This window comes from Penaeus monodon, unplaced genomic scaffold (genome assembly GCF_015228065.2).
Source record: "Penaeus monodon isolate SGIC_2016 unplaced genomic scaffold, NSTDA_Pmon_1 PmonScaffold_1509, whole genome shotgun sequence".
Taxonomy (NCBI): Eukaryota; Metazoa; Arthropoda; class Malacostraca; order Decapoda; family Penaeidae; genus Penaeus; species Penaeus monodon.
In genome coordinates, this window is record NW_023644253.1 from 13,284 (window position 1) to 37,790 (window position 24,507).

A 24,507-nucleotide genomic window follows, 5' to 3' on the forward strand; every position below is an offset into this window, starting at 1 on the left:
AGAGAAATAGAATAGATTAATGATTAGGAGATGCATATCTCTATACATATCTCTCTAATAAAATATATATACACAGAAAAATACCTTACCAAAAAGGGAAAGAATCAGAGAAAAGAAAAAAAGCAAAAAAGAAAAAGTCACAACAAATACCAACTCCCACCGCTGATGCCACTATTTTCTCAGGAAAATAAATCAGAAATCAGCAATTGATGTAAGAAATGCATACACTCTTATATACTATTTAACCTAACAATACCAAGAAAAGACCTTACTGTTTATTCTATAAAGAAAAGAAAAAAAGAAAAATGATAAGGTAAGAAAACAGACCTTTTCTCTAACTCAAAATGTCTTTTTTGAGTGAAACATAGGAGAAATATATACAAATATAATACCTACAAGAAAAACAAGAGTTTGTTTTCTCTCAGTATATACATATAATAAATGTGTAAATAAAAACACAAAAAAAAGATAAAACTGAGGAAATACCAAAGAAAGAGGAGATGAGGAGGAGGAATCAGTGTGAATGCCCAGGCAGAAGGCAGTAGAGGAATTGGGGAACATAGTCCTCCTCACCCAGAGCGCAGAAATCCCATGCAAATTTCACAAAGATACATCTTATATGCAGGATTCCTGTAGACTAATATATTTTTATATATTTTTATGTATTATAGAGAAAGTTTCTTTGAACTTATAGTACATTAAAAATAGTTTTAAAGCCCTGGTAAGATAATCCTTTCTACCTCTCCTTACCGAAAAAGTTCGATGTTTTTCGATGTTTTGCTTTGGGTTTTCCCTCCTATAAATGTTTTAAAAGGTAGAAACAGAAAGTTTTTTGAAGAAATACCTTTAAAATACATCGTGAATTTTGAGGAAAAATCAACAAACAAAGCCTGACTGCACCAGCTTTTCTTTAAAAAAACAAAAAAGGTCTAAGTATTTTTCGGTTTGTAAAAGTTACCCCAGGAGTTTGGTTTTCTTTGTTAACAGTCTTTTCTCTGTTTGTAAATAATAAGTCTCAACTAAGTCTTCAGTCCTGAGACATACCCCTCCCCTCTACCTTTCACTTAAACTTTTTATATTTCTAATTTTGGATTTCTTTCAGGATCCAGGCAGTTGAGACAGGATACTCCAAATAAGGAACCTAACCCACCCATCCTGACCACAAGTAACCCTTTGAAGGGTTCCTGCCAGGTTCCATCTTTTTCAAAATCCTTATGTCTTAGAAGAAGAGATGAGACTTCCTCTATTTACATGTTTCCTTTTTTTGCATAGTCACCACATACCGACGAGATGAAGCTTCAAGAAGGCAGGCAAGGGACACAGGAAGTGGGAGCCCTTCCCCAGGCGCCTCCCCCCCCCCCCCCGCGCCCAGCCTCGACCGGAAGGACCTCGGATGTCGGTCACCGTTACCGTGTGACTCCTTTAGGAGTCTTTGTTCTTTTGTATATATTGTACCCTTTTGAATAAAGACTTCAGTTAGCCTCTTACACAGCACCTGATGAAGCCTCTGGCTGAAAGCGCTAGTGCTTTGAGTTAACTGTTAATTTTAAGGATTTACATGGTTGTTTCTCTCCTCCATTCCTTAAATTAACTTATTCTATTGTCTTTGCCCGCCCAGCAAGACATTAGTTGACCAAACAAAAGCTCTGAATTTGCACATGACTAGTCCTTTTAAGGACTCTATTTTTTATAAAACGAATTTGATACCTGTCTTTGCCCGCCCAGCAAGACTTTATTTACCAAACAAAAGCTCTGAATTTGTATATGACCATTTGAGAAACTAAGCTGATACCTGTCTGTGCCTGCCCAGCAAGACAGTTTACCCAGTGTTGCACATGCTCAGTCCTGGTAAGGACTTGTTCATACATACAGATACCTTTGACCCTTTGTCTTTGCCAGCCCAGCAAGACACTGTTGCACATGAACAGTCCTTTTAAGGATTACAGGAAACAAAGCTGATCAGTTGCACACTAGGTTTGTAAGTGATATATACAGTGAGAATATCTTGACTGAACCTCTTTTCTTTTTTCAGGTGTCTTTGAAAAGGGTCCTGCTGGAAGATCCTGTGGGGTACCAAACTGTCCTCGGAGCTTTTCCTGGTAGCCTCTGGTGGACAGCACTCTCACCCCTCTGGAAAATTAGCAGTTCTCATTTTTTCTGGCACTGATATTTGTGAACTGTATACAGGAGCTTTTACATAGAATAAGTTTTATATTGTTTAAGGAATAAAGAGAGAAATAAGGTGACTTATGCATTGTTATTGAATCAAAAACGAGAGATATAACCAATATAAAATATAGAGAAATATAAAAATAGCTACAAGGAATATAAGACAAATAATCAAAAAATAAAACACAATGCCGATAACAAGAGCAATGAGAGATAACAAAACCACTAAAGGACCAGTAGAAGAAGGCATAATTGAGGAAATGGTGTCAACTTTGGGAAGCAGCCTGGACTCTGTCTTCCAGCAAGCAATAGGCAATACACAAATAAATCCACAATTGATAAATAACCCATTAGCCTTAAGAGGAGGATGGAACCACCCTCTAGCATGGGCAAACACAAGCCCGGCTATTCAGGCTTCTCCTCTTGCACCCCTGCTTTTGGGGGGGGAAGTACAGCTAGGCTTCCCAGAAGACCCATTTATGGATGAAATCCATAATTTGCAAGATCATCCTCCCCTGTCTAACCATGAGGAAAAAGCAGAAGTTAAAACATTGCTAAACTATATAAAGAAGAGTCAGTTCAAAAAGCTATAGTAAAATACCTGGATCGGTGTGAATTAAAAGGTGTCACAGACAGATTTGACCTCATGTTACAGAATATAGATAGTAAAATGAGGGATCTACCACCCATGTGGGTAATAGAAATGGGAGAGTTAATCTTGCAAGGGGCTGCAAGAAGATGGCAAGGCCTGATGGCAGCAGCAATCAGGGCCAACACAGTAGAAGTGAGGAGGAAAATAATAACAGAGAAAAACAAGCTAAAAAACAAATATCCCCACTCATACAGAAGAATCTGCCATGATGCCTACACTAGAGGCAAACTTGCCGCTAAAAAATTGACAAATTGCAACCCCCTAATAGCAAGTTCTATCTATTGCAAGAAGGGACCCCCCTCATACAGTACATGAATGACCAGACCAATATGGAAATGACAGGAGAAGAAAGAGACATGGTCTTGAAATGTATGAGAGATATAGGCATAAACTCTCACCCGGATGAACCCGAACCCCTAATGGAAAACAATACAGAGATAAATAATGAGGATGAAACTAAAAGTGAGAGTGAAATAAATAATGAGGAAGAGATAAATAATGAGGATGAAATAAATAATGAGGATGAAATAAATAACAAAAATGAAAATGAAAGAGAAAGAGAACAAAAAAATGAGCAAAACAAAGAACTAGCCTTCCCACCCCCCCCTTCTAGCAATGAAACAGAAGAGGCAACTCTGGGAAATAATGAGGACTCGGAAGAAAGAGTGCCTCAAATAGACCTACCCCAGGAAGAGGAAGATAATACACAGATCCCCTCACCCATGAACAACTCCATAAGGAGCCCTGGCACACTGGAGCTATTCCTACCCACTCCTTCTTCTCCTCCTTGTCCCTCAGGACTAAAAGAAAGAGAAGAGGCATGCAATATGCTCTTAGAAAAAGTAGTGGGGGCAATAGGCCAGTTGGAAAAGGTCATTTCCAGCCTCAATGAAAAGATCACTGAGATACCAAAAGATAAACACAAAGATACAGAAAAAGAAACGGAACCAGGTATCCAGGAAGAAAATCAAAATATAGAGGCAGAAGAGACACCACAAACACAAAAGAAAAAGAAAGATCCTAATACATGGATGTCTCTGAAAAAATATGCTAGAAGGAAAACTGAGGAAGTAAAAAGAAAAAACAAGAAAACACCACCAAAAAACGGAAAGAAACAAGTAAAAGCACAAGAGACAATACCACAGAACCACAAGGGACCTCAAACAGAGGGGATAGCTCCCCCAAACAATATAATGCAAAGAAATTCCAGGTTGCACCCTCCCACACGAGGACCCACACAGATGAGGAAAAAAACCCCAAACCTCATACAGAAACCCTTACCCCAAAGGGCAGAAAGAACAAAAAGCTCCACACCAGAAAAGGTGGCCATTCTACAAACAGAACCACTCAGAGATGTGGAGGAAAACCCCACAAGCACAAGAATGGGAAAAAACAGAGTGGCATACCACAGGGGCCACCCGCACCAAAGATACACAAACCAAAACCCACACTGGATAAGCCACCCACAGCCATGGAGGCCACCTCAGAGACAGGGAAGATTTCCTCAAAGAGGAAACTACCAATGGGCTCAAGGACAAGTAGGAGGAAGGCAGTGGCAAGAAGGAGGGTACGGCAGATGGGGATGGAACTAATAGTATCTGAAGTGCCCCTAACCAGAACCCAACTCTCTGTTCTTAGCAAAGGGAGATCTTTGTGCCTGGTCCTCCCCAAAGAAAGCCCTGCTGGAGAACCTAGGAAGCTCTATGAATAGATTAAAAGAGCAAATAAACAAAAAGTTTGCAGACTCTCTCTTGCCAAACCTTGAGGAAGAGGAGTCAAATAGTAAGAAAAAGAGGAGGAATATACCCAGCAGCTCCCGATGAAACAGAGAGTAAACATCCCTACCAAAAGATTACCAGGTCTGGAAACAATGGTTCATTGTGAAACCATGGATGTAGCAGAAAACATCCTGAAGGGCAGCTCCCCAAATATGAGCAAACAAGAGAAGCAGACCCTCAAAGATTTAGCTCAAAACCCAGACTTGGTCATCAAAAAAGCAGATAAGGATGGGGCCTTAGTGGTTCTGAAAAGAGAAAGCTACATAGCAATGGGAGAAGCACATTTATTAGATAAAGAAACATACATACCAATAGACAACCCAAATGAAGCCCTACAGGCAATTAAGAGAGAAAGCAAGATCCTAGTAAACCGGTTTTATACATTAGATAATGCAGGGAAAGATTGTATGAACAGGAGGAGCTTCTTAGCAGGCCAAAGAGATGCTTTACTTGAACATGACCCAACAGTCCCACACTGGTACATACTACCAAAAACCCACAAGAAAAAAGATCCTGATACAGGCCTATGGCCAGGTAGACCTGTTTTGAGCGGCTGCAATGCCCCCACCAGACCAGTGGATAGACTGCTAACTACATATCTCACTCCCTTGTTGGAGCTCCTCCCAGAAAGACTGCAAGATACCACAACCTTTTTTACGGAGAATAAGCACACTCCAAAGGTTTACACCAGGTTCTTTCCTTTTCTCATTTGATATAGTATCCTTATACCCCTCCATTCCACAGGAGGAAGCCTCTTGGGTTGTGGCAAATTTCTATGAAAAGAATTTTGCATTTGTCAAAGAAAAGCTTAAAATGGAATACAATATCATAGCCCCACCTCCGTACTTAATAAAAGAAGGAATAGACCATGTCTTACAAGGCACACTCCTAAGATTTAACAATCACTTCTATAACCAAGGCAAAGGAACAGCAATTGGAGCTTCAGTCTCAGTAGCCATAGCTGAAATCTTTGTACATGCCAGCATAGAAGAGAGAAGGAGAAAACTAGAAAAACAGCCAGCAATTTTCTATAGATATATTGATGATATCTTTGGGATTTTCACTGGCACAGAGGCAGAACTCATGGAATACCACCAGGAGTTGAATAAGATACACCCAGACTTAAAATTCACATTGGAATACAGTCAAAAGGAGCTGCCATTCCTTGACACTATGGTGTATCTGGATGCAGAAGGTAAAGTGCAAACCTCGGTGTATCATAAACCCTCAAACACACACCAGTATCTGCACTTCCAATCATGCCATCCTCCAAGCCTAAAAAGATCCTTACCCTACTCTCAGGCACTGAGAATCAAAAGAATAGTAAGTGAGCCACATAAATTAGAAGAAGCACTAACAGACATGGTTACTTTCTTCACAAAAAGAGGATACTGTAAGAGAACACTAGGATCTGCTTTAAACAGAATAAAGAGGTCAACAGGGAAACCCTCTGAGAAAGAAAAGTAAGAACAGAACAACACCGCTTAATTTTCCCCATGCTATATTCCCCATCCTTAGAAAGAGTCCTGAACTACTCTCTGAAAGAAATATGGGAATGGGTAGTAGAAAATGCTAAAGGAACCCCATGGGAAAAGAAATTTACGGCCTCACATCCCATGATAGCTTGGAGAAAAGGCAAAACAATAGCTGACCACCTGGTCAGAGCAGAATTCCCCAGGCCTCTCAAAAATAAGTAAAATATCAATAAACAATGAAGAAAACATAAGAGATAGACATTAAGATACAGTAAAAGGAAAAAGAAACCAACTAAGAAAAGAATGTCATAAAGTAAAATATACACAAACAGGAAAGGATATGGCAAGTAGAGAAATAGAATAGATTAATGATTAGGAGATGCATATCTCTATACATATCTCTCTAATAAAATATATATACACAGAAAAATACCTTACCAAAAAGGGAAAGAATCAGAGAAAAGAAAAAAAGCAAAAAAGAAAGTCACAACAAATACCAACTCCCACCGCTGATGCCACTATTTTCTCAGGAAAATAAATCAGAAATCAGCAACTGATGTAAGAAATGCATACACCTTGATATACTATTTAACCTAACAATACCAAGATAAGACCTTACTGTTTATTCTATAAAGAAAAGAAAAAAGAAAAATGATAAGGTAAGAAAACAGACCTTTTCTCTAACTCAAAATGTCTTTATCGAGTGAAACATAGGAGAAATATATACAGATATAATACCTACAAGAAAAACAAGAGTTTGTTTTCTCTCAGTATATACATATAATAAATGTGTAAATAAAAAACACAAAAAAAGATAAAACTGAGGAAATACCAAAGAAAGAGGAGATGAGGAGGAGGAATCAGTGTGAATGCCCAGGCAGAAGGCAGTAGAGGAATTGGGGAACATAGTCCTCCTCACCCAGAGCGCAGAAATCCCATGCAAATTTCACAAAGATACATCTTATATGCAGGATTCCTGTAGACTAATATATTTTTATATATTTTTATGTATTATAGAGAAAGTTTCTTTGAACTTATAGTACATTAAAAATAGTTTTAAAGCCCTGGTAAGATAATCCTTTCTACCTCTCCTTACCGAAAAAGTTCGATGTTTTTCGATGTTTTGCTTTGGGTTTTCCCTCCTATAAATGTTTTAAAAGGTAGAAACAGAAAGTTTTTTGAAGAAATACCTTTAAAATACATCGTGAATTTTGAGGAAAAATCAACAAACAAAGCCTGACTGCACCAGCTTTTCTTTAAAAAACAAAAAAGGTCTAAGTATTTTTCGGTTTGTAAAAGTTACCCCAGGAGTTTGGTTTTCTTTTTAACAGTCTTTTCTCTGTTTGTAAATAAAAAGTCTCAACTAAGTCGTCAGTCCTGAGACATACCCCTCCCCTCTACCTTTCACTTAAACTTTTTATATTTCTAATTTTGGATTTCTTTCAGGATCCAGGCAGTTGAGACAGGATACTCCAAATAAGGAACCTAACCCACCCATCCTGACCACAAGTAACCCTTTGAAGGGTTCCTGCCAGGTTCCATCTTTTTCAAAATCCTTATGTCTTAGAAGAAGAGATGAGACTTCCTCTATTTACATGTTTCCTTTTTTTGCATAGTCACCACATACCGACGAGATGAAGCTTCAAGAAGGCAGGCAAGGGACACAGGAAGTGGGAGCCCTTCCCCAGGCGCCTCCCCCCCCCCCCCCCGCGCCCAGCCTCGACCGGAAGGACCTCGGATGTCGGTCACCGTTACCGTGTGACTCCTTTAGGAGTCTTTGTTCTTTTGTATATATTGTACCCTTTTGAATAAAGACTTCAGTTAGCCTCTTACACAGCACCTGATGAAGCCTCTGGCTGAAAGCGCTAGTGCTTTGAGTTAACTGTTAATTTTAAGGATTTACATGGTTGTTTCTCTCCTCCATTCCTTAAATTAACTTATTCTATTGTCTTTGCCCGCCCAGCAAGACATTAGTTGACCAAACAAAAGCTCTGAATTTGCACATGACTAGTCCTTTTAAGGACTCTATTTTTTATAAAACGAATTTGATACCTGTCTTTGCCCGCCCAGCAAGACTTTATTTACCAAACAAAAGCTCTGAATTTGTATATGACCATTTGAGAAACTAAGCTGATACCTGTCTGTGCCTGCCCAGCAAGACAGTTTACCCAGTGTTGCACATGCTCAGTCCTGGTAAGGACTTGTTCATACATACAGATACCTTTGACCCTTTGTCTTTGCCAGCCCAGCAAGACACTGTTGCACATGAACAGTCCTTTTAAGGATTACAGGAAACAAAGCTGATCAGTTGCACACTAGGTTTGTAAGTGATATATACAGTGAGAATATCTTGACTGAACCTCTTTTCTTTTTTCAGGTGTCTTTGAAAAGGGTCCTGCTGGAAGATCCTGTGGGGTACCAAACTGTCCTCGGAGCTTTTCCTGGTAGCCTCTGGTGGACAGCACTCTCACCCCTCTGGAAAATTAGCAGTTTTCAATTTTTTCTGGCACTGATATTTGTGAACTGTATACAGGAGCTTTTACATAGAATAAGTTTATATATGTTTAAGGAATAAAGAGAGAAATAAGGTGACTTATGCATTGTTATTGAATCAAAAAAGAGAGAATAAACCAATATAAAATATAGAGAAATATAAAAATAGCCACAAGGAATATAAGACAAAAAATCAAAAAATAAACACAATGCCGATAACAAGAGCAATGAGAGATAACAAAACCACTAAAGGACCAGTAGAAGAAGGCATAATTGAGGAAATGGTGTCAACTTTGGGAAGCAGCCTGGACTCTGTCTTCCAGCAAGCAATAGGCAATACACAAATAAATCCACAATTGATAAATAACCCATTAGCCTTAAGAGGAGGATGGAACCACCCTCTAGCATGGGCAAACACAAGCCCGGCTATTCAGGCTTCTCCTCTTGCACCCCTGCTTTTGGGGGGGGAAGTACAGCTAGGCTTCCCAGAAGACCCATTTATGGATGAAATCCATAATTTGCAAGATCATCCTCCCCTGTCTAACCATGAGGAAAAAGCAGAAGTTAAAAACATTGCTAAACTATATAAGAAGAGTCAGTTCAAAAAGCTATAGTAAAATACCTGGATCGGTGTGAATTAAAAGGTGTCACAGACAGATTTGACCTCATGTTACAGAATATAGATAGTAAAATGAGGGATCTACCACCCATGTGGGTAATAGAAATGGGAGAGTTAATCTTGCAAGGGGCTGCAAGAAGATGGCAAGGCCTGATGGCAGCAGCAATCAGGGCCAACACAGTAGAAGTGAGGAGGAAAATAATAACAGAGAAAAACAAGCTAAAAAACAAATATCCCCACTCATACAGAAGAATCTGCCATGATGCCTACACTAGAGGCAAACTTGCCGCTAAAAAAATTGACAAATTGCAACCCCCTAATAGCAAGTTCTATCTATTGCAAGAAGGGACCCCCCTCATACAGTACATGAATGACCAGACCAATATGGAAATGACAGGAGAAGAAAGAGACATGGTCTTGAAATGTATGAGAGATATAGGCATAAACTCTCACCCGATGAACCCGAACCCCTAATGGAAAACAATACAGAGATAAATAATGAGAATGAAACTAAAAGTGAGAGTGAAATAAATAATGAGGAAAATGAAGAAGAAATAAATAATGAGGATGAAATAAATAATGAGGATGAAATAAATAATAAAAATGAAAATGAAAGAGAAAGAGAACAAGAAAATGAGCAAAACAAAGAACTAGCCTTCCCACCCCCCCCTTCTAGCAATGAAACAGAGGAGGCAACTCTGGGAAATAATGAGGACTCGGAAGAAAGAGTGCCTCAAATAGACCTACCCCAGGAAGAGGAAGATAATACACAGATCCCCTCACCCATGAACAACTCCATAAGGAGCCCTGGCACACTGGAGCTATTCCTACCCACTCCTTCTTCTCCTCCTTGTCCCTCAGGACTAAAAGAAAGGGAAGAGGCATGCAATATGCTCTTAGAAAAAGTAGTGGGGGCAATAGGCCAGTTGGAAAAGGTCATTTCCAGCCTCAATGAAAAGATCACTGAGATACCAAAAGATAAACACAAAGATACAGAAAAAGAAACGGAACCAGGTATCCAGGAAGAAAATCAAAATATAGAGGCAGAAGAGACACCACAAACACAAAAGAAAAAGAAAGATCCTAATACATGGATGTCTCTGAAAAAATATGCTAGAAGGAAAACTGAGGAAGTAAAAAGAAAAAACAAGAAAACACCACCAAAAAACGGAAAGAAACAAGTAAAAGCACAAGAGACAATACCACAGAACCACAAGGGACCTCAAACAGAGGGGATAGCTCCCCCAAACAATATAATGCAAAGAAATTCCAGGTGCACCCTCCCACACGAGGACCCACACAGATGAGGAAAAAACCCCAAACCTCATACAGAAACCCTTACCCCAAAGGGCAGAAAGAACAAAAAGCTCCACACCAGAAAAGGTGGCCATTCTACAAACAGAACCACTCAGAGATGTGGAGGAAAACCCCACAAGCACAAGAATGGGGAAAAAACAGAGTGGCATACCACAGGGGCCACCCGCACCAAAGATACACAAACCAAAACCCACACTGGATAAGCCACCCACAGCCATGGAGGCCACCTCAGAGACAGGGAAGATTTCCTCAAAGAGGAAACTACCAATGGGCTCAAGGACAAGTAGGAGGAAGGCAGTGGCAAGAAGGAGGGTACGGCAGATGGGGATGGAACTAATAGTATCTGAAGTGCCCCTAACCAGAACCCAACTCTCTGTTCTTAGCAAAGGGAGATCGTTTGTACCTGGTCCTCCCCCAAAGAAAGCCCTGCTGGAGAACCTAGGAAGCTCTATGAATAGATTAAAAGAGCAAATAAACAAAAAGTTTGCAGACTCTCTCTTGCCAAACCTTGAGGAAGAGGAGTCAAATAGTAAGAAAAAGAGGAGGAATATACCCCAGCAGCTCCCGATGAAACAGAGAGTAAACATCCCTACCAAAAGATTACCAGGTCTGGAAACAATGGTTCATTGTGAAACCATGGATGTAGCAGAAAACATCCTGAAGGGCAGCTCCCCAAATATGAGCAAACAAGAGAAGCAGACCCTCAAAGATTTAGCTCAAAACCCAGACTTGGTCATCAAAAAGCAGATAAGGATGGGGCCTTAGTGGTTCTGAAAGAGAAAAGCTACATAGCAATGGGAGAAGCACATTTATTAGATCAAGAAACATACATACCAATAGACAACCCAAATGAAGCCCTACAGGCAATTAAGAGAGAAAGCAAGATCCTAGTAAACCGTTTTTATACATTAGATAATGCAGGGAAAGATTGTATGAACAGGAGGAGCTTCTTAGCAGGCCAAAGAGATGCTTTACTTGAACATGACCCAACAGTCCCACACTGGTACATACTACCAAAAACCCACAAGAAAAAAGATCCTGATACAGGCCTATGGCCAGGTAGACCTGTTTTGAGCGGCTGCAATGCCCCCACCAGACCAGTGGATAGACTGCTAACTACATATCTCACTCCCTTGTTGGAGCTCCTCCCAGAAAGACTGCAAGATACCACAACCTTTTTACGGAGAATAAGCACACTCCAAAGGTTTACACCAGGTTCTTTCCTTTTCTCATTTGATATAGTATCCTTATACCCCTCCATTCCACAGGAGGAAGCCTCTTGGGTTGTGGCAAATTTCTATGAAAAGAATTTTGCATTTGTCAAAGAAAAGCTTAAAATGGAATACAATATCATAGCCCCACCTCCGTACTTAATAAAAGAAGGAATAGACCATGTCTTACAAGGCACACTCCTAAGATTTAACAATCACTTCTATAACCAAGGCAAAGGAACAGCAATTGGAGCTTCAGTCTCAGTAGCCATAGCTGAAATCTTTGTACATGCCAGCATAGAAGAGAGAAGGAGAAAACTAGAAAAACAGCCAGCAATTTTCTATAGATATATTGATGATATCTTTGGGATTTTCACTGGCACAGAGGCAGAACTCATGGAATACCACCAGGAGTTGAATAAGATACACCCAGACTTAAAATTCACATTGGAATACAGTCAAAAGGAGCTGCCATTCCTTGACACTATGGTGTATCTGGATGCAGAAGGTAAAGTGCAAACCTCGGTGTATCATAAACCCTCAAACACACACCAGTATCTGCACTTCCAATCATGCCATCCTCCAAGCCTAAAAAGATCCTTACCCTACTCTCAGGCACTGAGAATCAAAAGAATAGTAAGTGAGCCACATAAATTAGAAGAAGCACTAACAGACATGGTTACTTTCTTCACAAAAAGAGGATACTGTAAGAGAACACTAGGATCTGCTTTAAACAGAATAAAAGAGGTCAACAGGGAAACCCTCTTAGAAAGAAAAGTAAGAACAGAACAAAACCGCTTAATTTTCCCCATGCTATATTCCCCATCCTTAGAAAGAGTCCTGAACTACTCTCTGAAGAAATATGGGAATGGGTAGTAGAAAATGCTAAAGGAACCCCATGGGAAAAGAAATTTACGGCCTCACATCCCATGATAGCTTGGAGAAAAGGCAAAACAATAGCTGACCACCTGGTCAGAGCAGAATTCCCCAGGCCTCTCAAAAATAAGTAAAATATCAATAAACAATGAAGAAAACATAAGAGATAGACATTAAGATACAGTAAAAGGAAAAAGAAACCAACTAAGAAAAGAATGTCATAAAGTAAAGTATACACAAACAGGAAAGGATATGGCAAGTTAGAGAAATAGAATAGATTAATGATTAGGAGATGCATATCTCTATACATATCTCTCTAATAAAATATATATACACAGAAAAATACCTTACCAAAAAGGGAAAGAATCAGAGAAAAGAAAAAAAGCAAAAAAGAAAGTCACAACAAATACCAACTCCCACCGCTGATGCCACTATTTTCTCAGGAAAATAAATCAGAAATCAGCAACTGATGTAAGAAATGCATACACCTTGATATACTATTTAACCTAACAATACCAAGATAAGACCTTACTGTTTATTCTATAAAGAAAAGAAAAAAGAAAAATGATAAGGTAAGAAAACAGACCTTTTCTCTAACTCAAAATGTCTTTTTTGAGTGAAACATAGGAGAAATATATACAAATATAATACCTACAAGAAAAACAAGAGTTTGTTTTCTCTCAGTATATACATATAATAAATGTGTAAATAAAAAACACAAAAAAAGATAAAACTGAGGAAATACCAAAGAAAGAGGAGATGAGGAGGAGGAATCAGTGTGAATGCCCAGGCAGAAGGCAGTAGAGGAATTGGGGAACATAGTCCTCCTCACCCAGAGCGCAGAAATCCCATGCAAATTTCACAAAGATACATCTTATATGCAGGATTCCTGTAGACTAATATATTTTTATATATTTTTATGTATTATAGAGAAAGTTTCTTTGAACTTATAGTACATTAAAAATAGTTTTAAAGCCCTGGTAAGATAATCCTTTCTACCTCTCCTTACCGAAAAAGTTCGATGTTTTTCGATGTTTTGCTTTGGGTTTTCCCTCCTATAAATGTTTTAAAAGGTAGAAACAGAAAGTTTTTTGAAGAAATACCTTTAAAATACATCGTGAATTTTGAGGAAAAATCAACAAACAAAGCCTGACTGCACCAGCTTTTCTTTAAAAAAACAAAAAAGGTCTAAGTATTTTTCGGTTTGTAAAAGTTACCCCAGGAGTTTGGTTTTCTTTGTTAACAGTCTTTTCTCTGTTTGTAAATAATAAGTCTCAACTAAGTCTTCAGTCCTGAGACATACCCCTCCCCTCTACCTTTCACTTAAACTTTTTATATTTCTAATTTTGGATTTCTTTCAGGATCCAGGCAGTTGAGACAGGATACTCCAAATAAGGAACCTAACCCACCCATCCTGACCACAAGTAACCCTTTGAAGGGTTCCTGCCAGGTTCCATCTTTTTCAAAATCCTTATGTCTTAGAAGAAGAGATGAGACTTCCCATATTTACATGTTCCTTTTTTTTGCATAGTCACCACATACCGACGAGATGAAGTTTCAAGAAGGCAGGCAAGGGACACAGGAAGTGGGAGCCCTTCCCCAGGCGCCTCCCCCCCCCCCCCGCGCCCAGCCTCGACCGGAAGGACCTCGGATGTCGGTCACCGTTACCGTGTGACTCCTTTAGGAGTCTTTGTTCTTTTGTATATATTGTACCCTTTTGAATAAAGACTTCAGTTAGCCTCTTACACAGCACCTGATGAAGCCTCTGGCTGAAAGCGCTAGTGCTTTGAGTTAACTGTTAATTTTAAGGATTTACATGGTTGTTTCTCTCCTCCATTCCTTAAATTAACTTATTCTATTGTCTTTGCCCGCCCAGCAAGACATTAGTTGACCAAACAAAAGCTCTGAATTTGCACATGACTAGTCCTTTTAAGGACTCTATTTTTTATAAAACGAATTTGATACCTGTCTTTGCCCGCCCAGCAAGACTTTATTTACCAAACAAAAGCTCTGAATTTGTATATGACCATTTGAGAAACTAAGCTGATACCTGTCTGTGCCTGCCCAGCAAGACAGTTTACCCAGTGTTGCACATGCTCAGTCCTGGTAAGGACTTGTTCATACATACAGATACCTTTGACCCTTTGTCTTTGCCAGCCCAGCAAGACACTGTTGCACATGAACAGTCCTTTTAAGGATTACAGGAAACAAAGCTGATCAGTTGCACACTAGGTTTGTAAGTGATATATACAGTGAGAATATCTTGACTGAACCTCTTTTCTTTTTTCAGGTGTCTTTGAAAAGGGTCCTGCTGGAAGATCCTGTGGGGTACCAAACTGTCCTCGGAGCTTTTCCTGGTAGCCTCTGGTGGACAGCACTCTCACCCCTCTGGAAAATTAGCAGTTCTCATTTTTTCTGGCACTGATATTTGTGAACTGTATACAGGAGCTTTTACATAGAATAAGTTTATATATGTTTAAGGAATAAAGAGAGAAATAAGGTGACTTATGCATTGTTATTGAATCAAAAACAGAGAGATATAACCAATATAAAATATAGAGAAATATAAAAATAGCTACAAGGAATATAAGACAAATAATCAAAAATAAACACAATGCCGATAACAAGAGCAATGAGAGATAACAAAACCACTAAAGGACCAGTAGAAGAAGGCATAATTGAGGAAATGGTGTCAACTTTGGGAAGCAGCCTGGACTCTGTCTTCCAGCAAGCAATAGGCAATACACAAATAAATCCACAATTGATAAATAACCCATTAGCCTTAAGAGGAGGATGGAACCACCCTCTAGCATGGGCAAACACAAGCCCGGCTATTCAGGCTTCTCCTCTTGCACCCCTGCTTTTGGGGGGGAAGTACAGCTAGGCTTCCCAGAAGACCCATTTATGGATGAAATCCATAATTTGCAAGATCATCCTCCCCTGTCTAACCATGAGGAAAAAGCAGAAGTTAAAAACATTGCTAAACTATATAAAGAAGAGTCAGTTCAAAAAGCTATAGTAAAATACCTGGATCGGTGTGAATTAAAAGGTGTCACAGACAGATTTGACCTCATGTTACAGAATATAGATAGTAAAATGAGGGATCTACCACCCATGTGGGTAATAGAAATGGGAGAGTTAATCTTGCAAGGGGCTGCAAGAAGATGGCAAGGCCTGATGGCAGCAGCAATCAGGGCCAACACAGTAGAAGTGAGGAGGAAAATAATAACAGAGAAAAACAAGCTAAAAACAAATATCCCCACTCATACAGAAGAATCTGCCATGATGCCTACACTAGAGGCAAACTTGCCGCTAAAAAATTGACAAATTGCAACCCCCTAATAGCAAGTTCTATCTATTGCAAGAAGGGACCCCCCTCATACAGTACATGAATGACCAGACCAATATGGAAATGACAGGAGAAGAAAGAGACATGGTCTTGAAATGTATGAGAGATATAGGCATAAACTCTCACCCGGATGAACCCGAACCCCTAATGGAAAACAATACAGAGATAAATAATGAGAATGAAACTAAAAGTGAGAGTGAAATAAATAATGAGGAAGAGATAAATAATGAGGATGAAATAAATAATGAGGATGAAATAAATAACAAAAATGAAAATGAAAGAGAAAGAGAACAAGAAAGTGAGCAAAACAAAGAAGTAGCATTCCCACCCCCCCCTTCTAGCAATGAAACAGAGGAGGCAACTCTGGGAAATAATGAGGACTCGGAAGAAAGAGTGCCTCAAATAGACCTACCCCAGGAAGAGGAAGATAATACACAGATCCCCTCACCCATGAACAACTCCATAAGGAGCCCTGGCACACTGGAGCTATTCCTACCCACTCCTTCTTCTCCTCCTTGTCCCTCAGGACTAAAAGAAAGGGAAGAGGCATGCAATATGCTCTTAGAAAAAGTAGTGGGGGCAATAGGCCAGTTGGAAAAGGTCATTTCCAGCCTCAATGAAAGATCACTGAGATACCAAAAGATAAACACAAAGATACAGAAAAAGAAACGGAACCAGGTATCCAGGAAGAAAATCAAAATATAGAGGCAGAAGAGACACCACAAACACAAAAGAAAAAGAAAGATCCTAATACATGGATGTCTCTGAAAAAATATGCTAGAAGGAAAACTGAGGAAGTAAAAAGAAAAAACAAGAAAACACCACCAAAAAACGGAAAGAAACAAGTAAAAGCACAAGAGACAATACCACAGAACCACAAGGGACCTCAAACAGAGGGGATAGCTCCCCCAAACAATATAATGCAAAGAAATTCCAGGTTGCACCCTCCCACACGAGGACCCACACAGATGAGGAAAAAACCCCAAACCTCATACAGAAACCCTTACCCCAAAGGGCAGAAAGAACAAAAAGCTCCACACCAGAAAAGGTGGCCATTCTACAAACAGAACCACTCAGAGATGTGGAGGAAAACCCCACAAGCACAAGAATGGAGAAAAAACAGAGTAGCATACCACAGGGGCCACCCGCACCAAAGATACACAAACCAAAACCCACACTGGATAAGCCACCCACAGCCATGGAGGCCACCTCAGAGACAGGGAAGATTTCCTCAAAGAGGAAACTACCAATGGGCTCAAGGCAAGTAGGAGGAAGGCAGTGGCAAGAAGGAGGGTACGGCAGATGGGGATGGAACTAATAGTATCTGAAGTGCCCCTAACCAGAACCCAACTCTCTGTTCTTAGCAAAGGGAGATCGTTTGTACCTGGTCCTCCCCCAAAGAAAGCCCTGCTGGAGAACCTAGGAAGCTCTATGAATAGATTAAAAGAGCAAATAAACAAAAAGTTTGCAGACTCTCTCTTGCCAAACCTTGAGGAAGAGGAGTCAAATAGTAAGAAAAAGAGGAGGAATATACCCCAGCAGCTCCCGATGAAACAGAGAGTAAACATCCAGGCATTGGAAACAATGGAAAAAGGTTCATTGTGAAACCATGGATGTAGCAGAAAACATCCTGAAGGGCAGCTCCCCAAATATGAGCAAACAAGAGAAGCAGACCCTCAAAGATTTAGCTCAAAACCCAGACTTGGTCATCAAAAAAGCAGATAAGGATGGGGCCTTAGTGGTTCTGAAAAGAGAAAGCTACATAGCAATGGGAGAAGCACATTTATTAGATAAAGAAACATACATACCAATAGACAACCCAAATGAAGCCCTACAGGCAATTAAGAGAGAAAGCAAGATCCTAGTAAACCGTTTTTATACATTAGATAATGCAGGGAAAGATTGTATGAACAGGAGGAGCTTCTTAGCAGGCCAAAGAGATGCTTTACTTGAACATGACCCAACAGTCCCACACTGGTACATACTACCAAAAACCCACAAGAAAAAAGATCCTGATACAGGCCTATGGCCAGGTAGACCTGTTTTGAGCGGCTGCAATGCCCCCACCAGACCAGTGGATAGACTGCTAACTACATATCTCACTCCCTTGTTGGAGCTCCTCCCAGAAAGACTGCAAGATACCACAACCTTTTTACGGAGAATAAGCACACTCCAAAGGTTTACACCAGGTTCTTTCCTTTTCTCATTTGATATAGTATCCTTATACCCCTCCATTCCACAGGAGGAAGCCTCTTGGGTTGTGGCAAATTTCTATGAAAAGAATTTTGCATTTGTCAAAGAAAAGCTTAAAATGGAATACAATATCATAGCCCCACCTCCGTACTTAATAAAAGAAGGAATAGACCATGTCTTACAAGGCACACTCCTAAGATTTAACAATCACTTCTATAACCAAGGCAAAGGAACAGCAATTGGAGCTTCAGTCTCAGTAGCCATAGCTGAAATCTTTGTACATGCCAGCATAGAAGAGAGAAGGAGAAAACTAGAAAAACAGCCAGCAATTTTCTATAGATATATTGATGATATCTTTGGGATTTTCACTGGCACAGAGGCAGAACTCATGGAATACCACCAGGAGTTGAATAAGATACACCCAGACTTAAAATTCACATTGGAATACAGTCAAAAGGAGCTGCCATTCCTTGACACTATGGTGTATCTGGATGCAGAAGGTAAAGTGCAAACCTCGGTGTATCATAAACCCTCAAACACACACCAGTATCTGCACTTCCAATCATGCCATCCTCCAAGCCTAAAAAGATCCTTACCCTACTCTCAGGCACTGAGAATCAAAAGAATAGTAAGTGAGCCACATAAATTAGAAGAAGCACTAACAGACATGGTTACTTTCTTCACAAAAAGAGGATACTGTAAGAGAACACTAGGATCTGCTTTAAACAGAATAAAAGAGGTCAACAGGGAAACCCTCTTAGAAAGAAAAGTAAGAACAGAACAAAACCGCTTAATTTTCCCCATGCTATATTCCCCATCCTTAGAAAGAGTCCTGAACTACTCTCTGAAAGAAATATGGGAATGGGTAGTAGAAAATGCTAAAGGAACCCCATGGGAAAAGAAATTTACGGCCTCACATCCCATGATAGCTTGGAGAAAAGGCAAAACAATAGCTGACCACCTGGTCAGAGCAGAATTCCCCAGGCCTCTCAAAAATAAGTAAAATATCAATAAACAATGAAGAAAACATAAGAGATAGACATTAAGATACAGTAAAAGGAAAAAGAAACCAACTAAGAAAAGAATGTCATAAAGTAAAATATACACAAACAGGAAAGGATATGGCAAGTTAGAGAAATAGAATAGATTAATGATTAGGAGATGCATATCTCTATACATATCTCTCTAATAAAATATATACACAGAAAAATACCTTACCAAAAAGGGAAAGAATCAGAGAAAAGAAAAAAAGCAAAAAAGAAAAAGTCACAACAAATACCAACTCCCACCGCTGATGCCACTATTTTCTCAGGAAAATAAATCAGAAATCAGCAATTGATGTAAGAAATGCATACACTCTTATATACTATTTAACCTAACAATACCAAGAAAAGACCTTACTGTTTATTCTATAAAGAAAAGAAAAAAGAAAAAATGATAAGGTAAGAAAACAGACCTTTTCTCTAACTCAAAATGTCTTTTTTGAGTGAAACATAGGAGAAATATATACAAATATAATACCTACAAGAAAAACAAGAGTTTGTTTTCTCTCAGTATATACATATAATAAATGTGTAAATAAAAAACACAAAAAAGATAAAACTGAGGAAATACCAAAGAAAGAGGAGATGAGGAGGAGGAATCAGTGTGAATGCCCAGGCAGAAGGCAGTAGAGGAATTGGGGAACATAGTCCTCCTCACCCAGAGCGCAGAAATCCCATGCAAATTTCACAAAGATACATCTTATATGCAGGATTCCTGTAGACTAATATATTTTTATATATTTTTATGTATTATAGAGAAAGTTTCTTTGAACTTATAGTACATTAAAAATAGTTTTAAAGCCCTGGTAAGATAATCCTTTCTACCTCTCCTTACCGAAAAAGTTCGATGTTTTTCGATGTTTTGCTTTGGGTTTTCCCTCCTATAAATGTTTTAAAAGGTAGAAACAGAAAGTTTTTTGAAGAAATACCTTTAAAATACATCGTGAATTTTGAGGAAAAATCAACAAACAAAGCCTGACTGCACCAGCTTTTCTTTAAAAAAACAAAAAAGGTCTAAGTATTTTTCGGTTTGTAAAAGTTACCCCAGGAGTTTGGTTTTCTTTGTTAACAGTCTTTTCTCTGTTTGTAAATAATAAGTCTCAACTAAGTCTTCAGTCCTGAGACATACCCCTCCCCTCTACCTTTCACTTAAACTTTTTATATTTCTAATTTTGGATTTCTTTCAGGATCCAGGCAGTTGAGACAGGATACTCCAAATAAGGAACCTAACCGACCCATCCTGACCACAAGTAACCCTTTGAAGGGTTCCTGCCAGGTTCCATCTTTTTCAAATCCTTATGTCTTAGAAGAAGAGATGAGACTTCCTCTATTTACATGTTTCCTTTTTTTGCATAGTCACCACATACCGACGAGATGAAGCTTCAAGAAGGCAGGCAAGGGACACAGGAAGTGGGAGCCCTTCCCCAGGCGCCTCCCCCCCCCCCCCGCGCCCAGCCTCGACCGGAAGGACCTCGGATGTCGGTCACCGTTACCGTGTGACTCCTTTAGGAGTCTTTGTTCTTTTGTATATATTGTACCCTTTTGAATAAAGACTTCAGTTAGCCTCTTACACAGCACCTGATGAAGCCTCTGGCTGAAAGCGCTAGTGCTTTGAGTTAACTGTTAATTTTAAGGATTTACATGGTTGTTTCTCTCCTCCATTCCTTAAATTAACTTATTCTATTGTCTTTGCCCGCCCAGCAAGACATTAGTTGACCAAACAAAAGCTCTGAATTTGCACATGACTAGTCCTTTTAAGGACTCTATTTTTTATAAAACGAATTTGATACCTGTCTTTGCCCGCCCAGCAAGACTTTATTTACCAAACAAAAGCTCTGAATTTGTATATGACCATTTGAGAAACTAAGCTGATACCTGTCTGTGCCTGCCCAGCAAGACAGTTTACCCAGTGTTGCACATGCTCAGTCCTGGTAAGGACTTGTTCATACATACAGATACCTTTGACCCTTTGTCTTTGCCAGCCCAGCAAGACACTGTTGCACATGAACAGTCCTTTTAAGGATTACAGGAAACAAAGCTGATCAGTTGCACACTAGGTTTGTAAGTGATATATACAGTGAGAATATCTTGACTGAACCTCTTTTCTTTTTTCAGGTGTCTTTGAAAAGGGTCCTGCTGGAAGATCCTGTGGGGTACCAAACTGTCCTCGGAGCTTTTCCTGGTAGCCTCTGGTGGACAGCACTCTCACCCCTCTGGAAAATTAGCAGTTCTCATTTTTTCTGGCACTGATATTTGTGAACTGTATACAGGAGCTTTTACATAGAATAAGTTTATATATGTTTAAGGAATAAAGAGAGAAATAAGGTGACTTATGCATTGTTATTGAATCAAAAACAGAGAGATATAACCAATATAAAATATAGAGAAATATAAAAATAGCTACAAGGAATATAAGACAAATAATCAAAAAATAAAACACAATGCCGATAACAAGAGCAATGAGAGATAACAAAACCACTAAAGGACCAGTAGAAGAAGGCATAATTGAGGAAATGGTGTCAACTTTGGGAAGCAGCCTGGACTCTGTCTTCCAGCAAGCAATAGGCAATACACAAATAAATCCACAATTGATAAATAACCCATTAGCCTTAAGAGGAGGATGGAACCACCCTCTAGCATGGGCAAACACAAGCCCGGCTATTCAGGCTTCTCCTCTTGCACCCCTGCTTTTGGGGGGGGAAGTACAGCTAGGCTTCCCAGAAGACCCATTTATGGATGAAATCCATAATTTGCAAGATCATCCTCCCCTGTCTAACCATGAGGAAAAAGCAGAAGTTAAAAACATTGCTAAACTATATAAAGAAGAGTCAGTTCAAAAAGCTATAGTAAAATACCTGGATCGGTGTGAATTAAAAGGTGTCACAGACAGATTTGACCTCATGTTACAGAATATAGATAGTAAAATGAGGGATCTACCACCCATGTGGGTAATAGAAATGGGAGAGTTAATCTTGCAAGGGGCTGCAAGAAGATGGCAAGGCCTGATGGCAGCAGCAATCAGGGCCAACACAGTAGAAGTGAGGAGGAAAATAATAACAGAGAAAAACAAGCTAAAAAACAAATATCCCCACTCATACAGAAGAATCTGCCATGATGCCTACACTAGAGGCAAACTTGCCGCTAAAAAAATTGACAAATTGCAACCCCCTAATAGCAAGTTCTATCTATTGCAAGAAGGGACCCCCCTCATACAGTACATGAATGACCAGACCAATATGGAAATGACAGGAGAAGAAAGAGACATGGTCTTGAAATGTATGAGAGATATAGGCATAAACTCTCACCCGATGAACCCGAACCCCTAATGGAAAACAATACAGAGATAAATAATGAGAATGAAACTAAAAGTGAGAGTGAAATAAATAATGAGGAAAATAATGAAGAAGAAATAAATAATGAGGATGAAATAAATAATGAGGATGAAATAAATAATAAAAATGAAAATGAAAGAGAAAGAGAACAAGAAAATGAGCAAAACAAAGAACTAGCCTTCCCACCCCCCCTTCTAGCAATGAAACAGAGGAGGCAACTCTGGGAAATAATGAGGACTCGGAAGAAAGAGTGCCTCAAATAGACCTACCCCAGGAAGAGGAAGATAATACACAGATCCCCTCACCCATGAACAACTCCATAAGGAGCCCTGGCACACTGGAGCTATTCCTACCCACTCCTTCTTCTCCTCCTTGTCCCTCAGGACTAAAAGAAAGGGAAGAGGCATGCAATATGCTCTTAGAAAAAGTAGTGGGGGCAATAGGCCAGTTGGAAAAGGTCATTTCCAGCCTCAATGAAAAGATCACTGAGATACCAAAAGATAAACACAAAGATACAGAAAAAGAAACGGAACCAGGTATCCAGGAAGAAAATCAAAATATAGAGGCAGAAGAGACACCACAAACACAAAAGAAAAAGAAAGATCCTAATACATGGATGTCTCTGAAAAAATATGCTAGAAGGAAAACTGAGGAAGTAAAAGAAAAAACAAGAAAACACCACCAAAAAACGGAAAGAAACAAGTAAAAGCACAAGAGACAATACCACAGAACCACAAGGGACCTCAAACAGAGGGGATAGCTCCCCCAAACAATATAATGCAAAGAAATTCCAGGTTGCACCCTCCCACACGAGGACCCACACAGATGAGGAAAAAACCCCAAACCTCATACAGAAACCCTTACCCCAAAGGGCAGAAAGAACAAAAAGCTCCACACCAGAAAAGGTGGCCATTCTACAAACAGAACCACTCAGAGATGTGGAGGAAAACCCCACAAGCACAAGAATGGGGAAAAAACAGAGTGGCATACCACAGGGGCCACCCGCACCAAAGATACACAAACCAAAACCCACACTGGATAAGCCACCCACAGCCATGGAGGCCACCTCAGAGACAGGGAAGATTTCCTCAAAGAGGAAACTACCAATGGGCTCAAGGACAAGTAGGAGGAAGGCAGTGGCAAGAAGGAGGGTACGGCAGATGGGGATGGAACTAATAGTATCTGAAGTGCCCCTAACCAGAACCCAACTCTCTGTTCTTAGCAAAGGGAGATCTTTTGTGCCTGGTCCTCCCCCAAAGAAAGCCCTGCTGGAGAACCTAGGAAGCTCTATGAATAGATTAAAAGAGCAAATAAACAAAAAGTTTGCAGACTCTCTCTTGCCAAACCTTGAGGAAGAGGAGTCAAATAGTAAGAAAAAGAGGAGGAATATACCCCAGCAGCTCCCGATGAAACAGAGAGTAAACATCCCTACCAAAAGATTACCAGGTCTGGAAACAATGGTTCATTGTGAAACCATGGATGTAGCAGAAAACATCCTGAAGGGCAGCTCCCCAAATATGAGCAAACAAGAGAAGCAGACCCTCAAAGATTTAGCTCAAAACCCAGACTTGGTCATCAAAAAAGCAGATAAGGATGGGGCCTTAGTGGTTCTGAAAAGAGAAAGCTACATAGCAATGGGAGAAGCACATTTATTAGATAAAGAAACATACATACCAATAGACAACCCAAATGAAGCCCTACAGGCAATTAAGAGAGAAAGCAAGATCCTAGTAAACCGTTTTTATACATTAGATAATGCAGGGAAAGATTGTATGAACAGGAGGAGCTTCTTAGCAGGCCAAAGAGATGCTTTACTTGAACATGACCCAACAGTCCCACACTGGTACATACTACCAAAAACCCACAAGAAAAAAGATCCTGATACAGGCCTATGGCCAGGTAGACCTGTTTTGAGCGGCTGCAATGCCCCACCAGACAGTGGATAGACTGTAACTACATATCTCACTCCTGTTGAGCTCTCAGATAGTACAACTTTTACG

The 24,507-nt window shown here is 39.7% G+C and overlaps 2 protein-coding genes and 3 long non-coding RNA genes across 5 annotated transcripts; all 5 read left to right on the plus strand.

Annotated features, from left to right (window-relative positions):
• Positions 1–775: 775 nt before the first annotated feature.
• On the plus strand, positions 776–2,131 carry LOC119569436. Its single transcript, XR_005228258.1, has 2 exons — positions 776–1,561; positions 2,033–2,131. It is a non-coding gene; the product is annotated as an uncharacterized LOC119569436 (long non-coding RNA).
• Positions 2,132–4,640: 2,509 nt separating this feature from the next.
• On the plus strand, positions 4,641–6,296 carry LOC119569432. Its single transcript, XM_037917595.1, has 4 exons — positions 4,641–5,279; positions 5,344–5,794; positions 5,842–5,922; positions 6,118–6,296. Exons 1-4 carry the CDS (start codon positions 4,641–4,643, stop codon positions 6,294–6,296), a joined length of 1,350 nt encoding a protein of 449 aa, XP_037773523.1.
• Positions 6,297–7,432: 1,136 nt separating this feature from the next.
• LOC119569435 lies at positions 7,433–8,666 on the plus strand. The gene is made up of 2 exons (XR_005228257.1): positions 7,433–7,980; positions 8,452–8,666. It is a non-coding gene; the product is annotated as an uncharacterized LOC119569435 (long non-coding RNA).
• Positions 8,667–10,076: 1,410 nt separating this feature from the next.
• LOC119569433 lies at positions 10,077–19,332 on the plus strand. The gene is made up of 3 exons (XM_037917596.1): positions 10,077–10,200; positions 10,460–11,124; positions 17,534–19,332. Exons 1-3 carry the CDS (start codon positions 10,077–10,079, stop codon positions 19,133–19,135), a joined length of 2,391 nt encoding a protein of 796 aa, XP_037773524.1. The 3' UTR covers positions 19,136–19,332.
• Positions 13,625–15,094, plus strand: LOC119569434. The gene is made up of 2 exons (XR_005228256.1): positions 13,625–14,409; positions 14,881–15,094. It is a non-coding gene; the product is annotated as an uncharacterized LOC119569434 (long non-coding RNA).
• Positions 19,333–24,507: the final 5,175 nt, after the last annotated feature.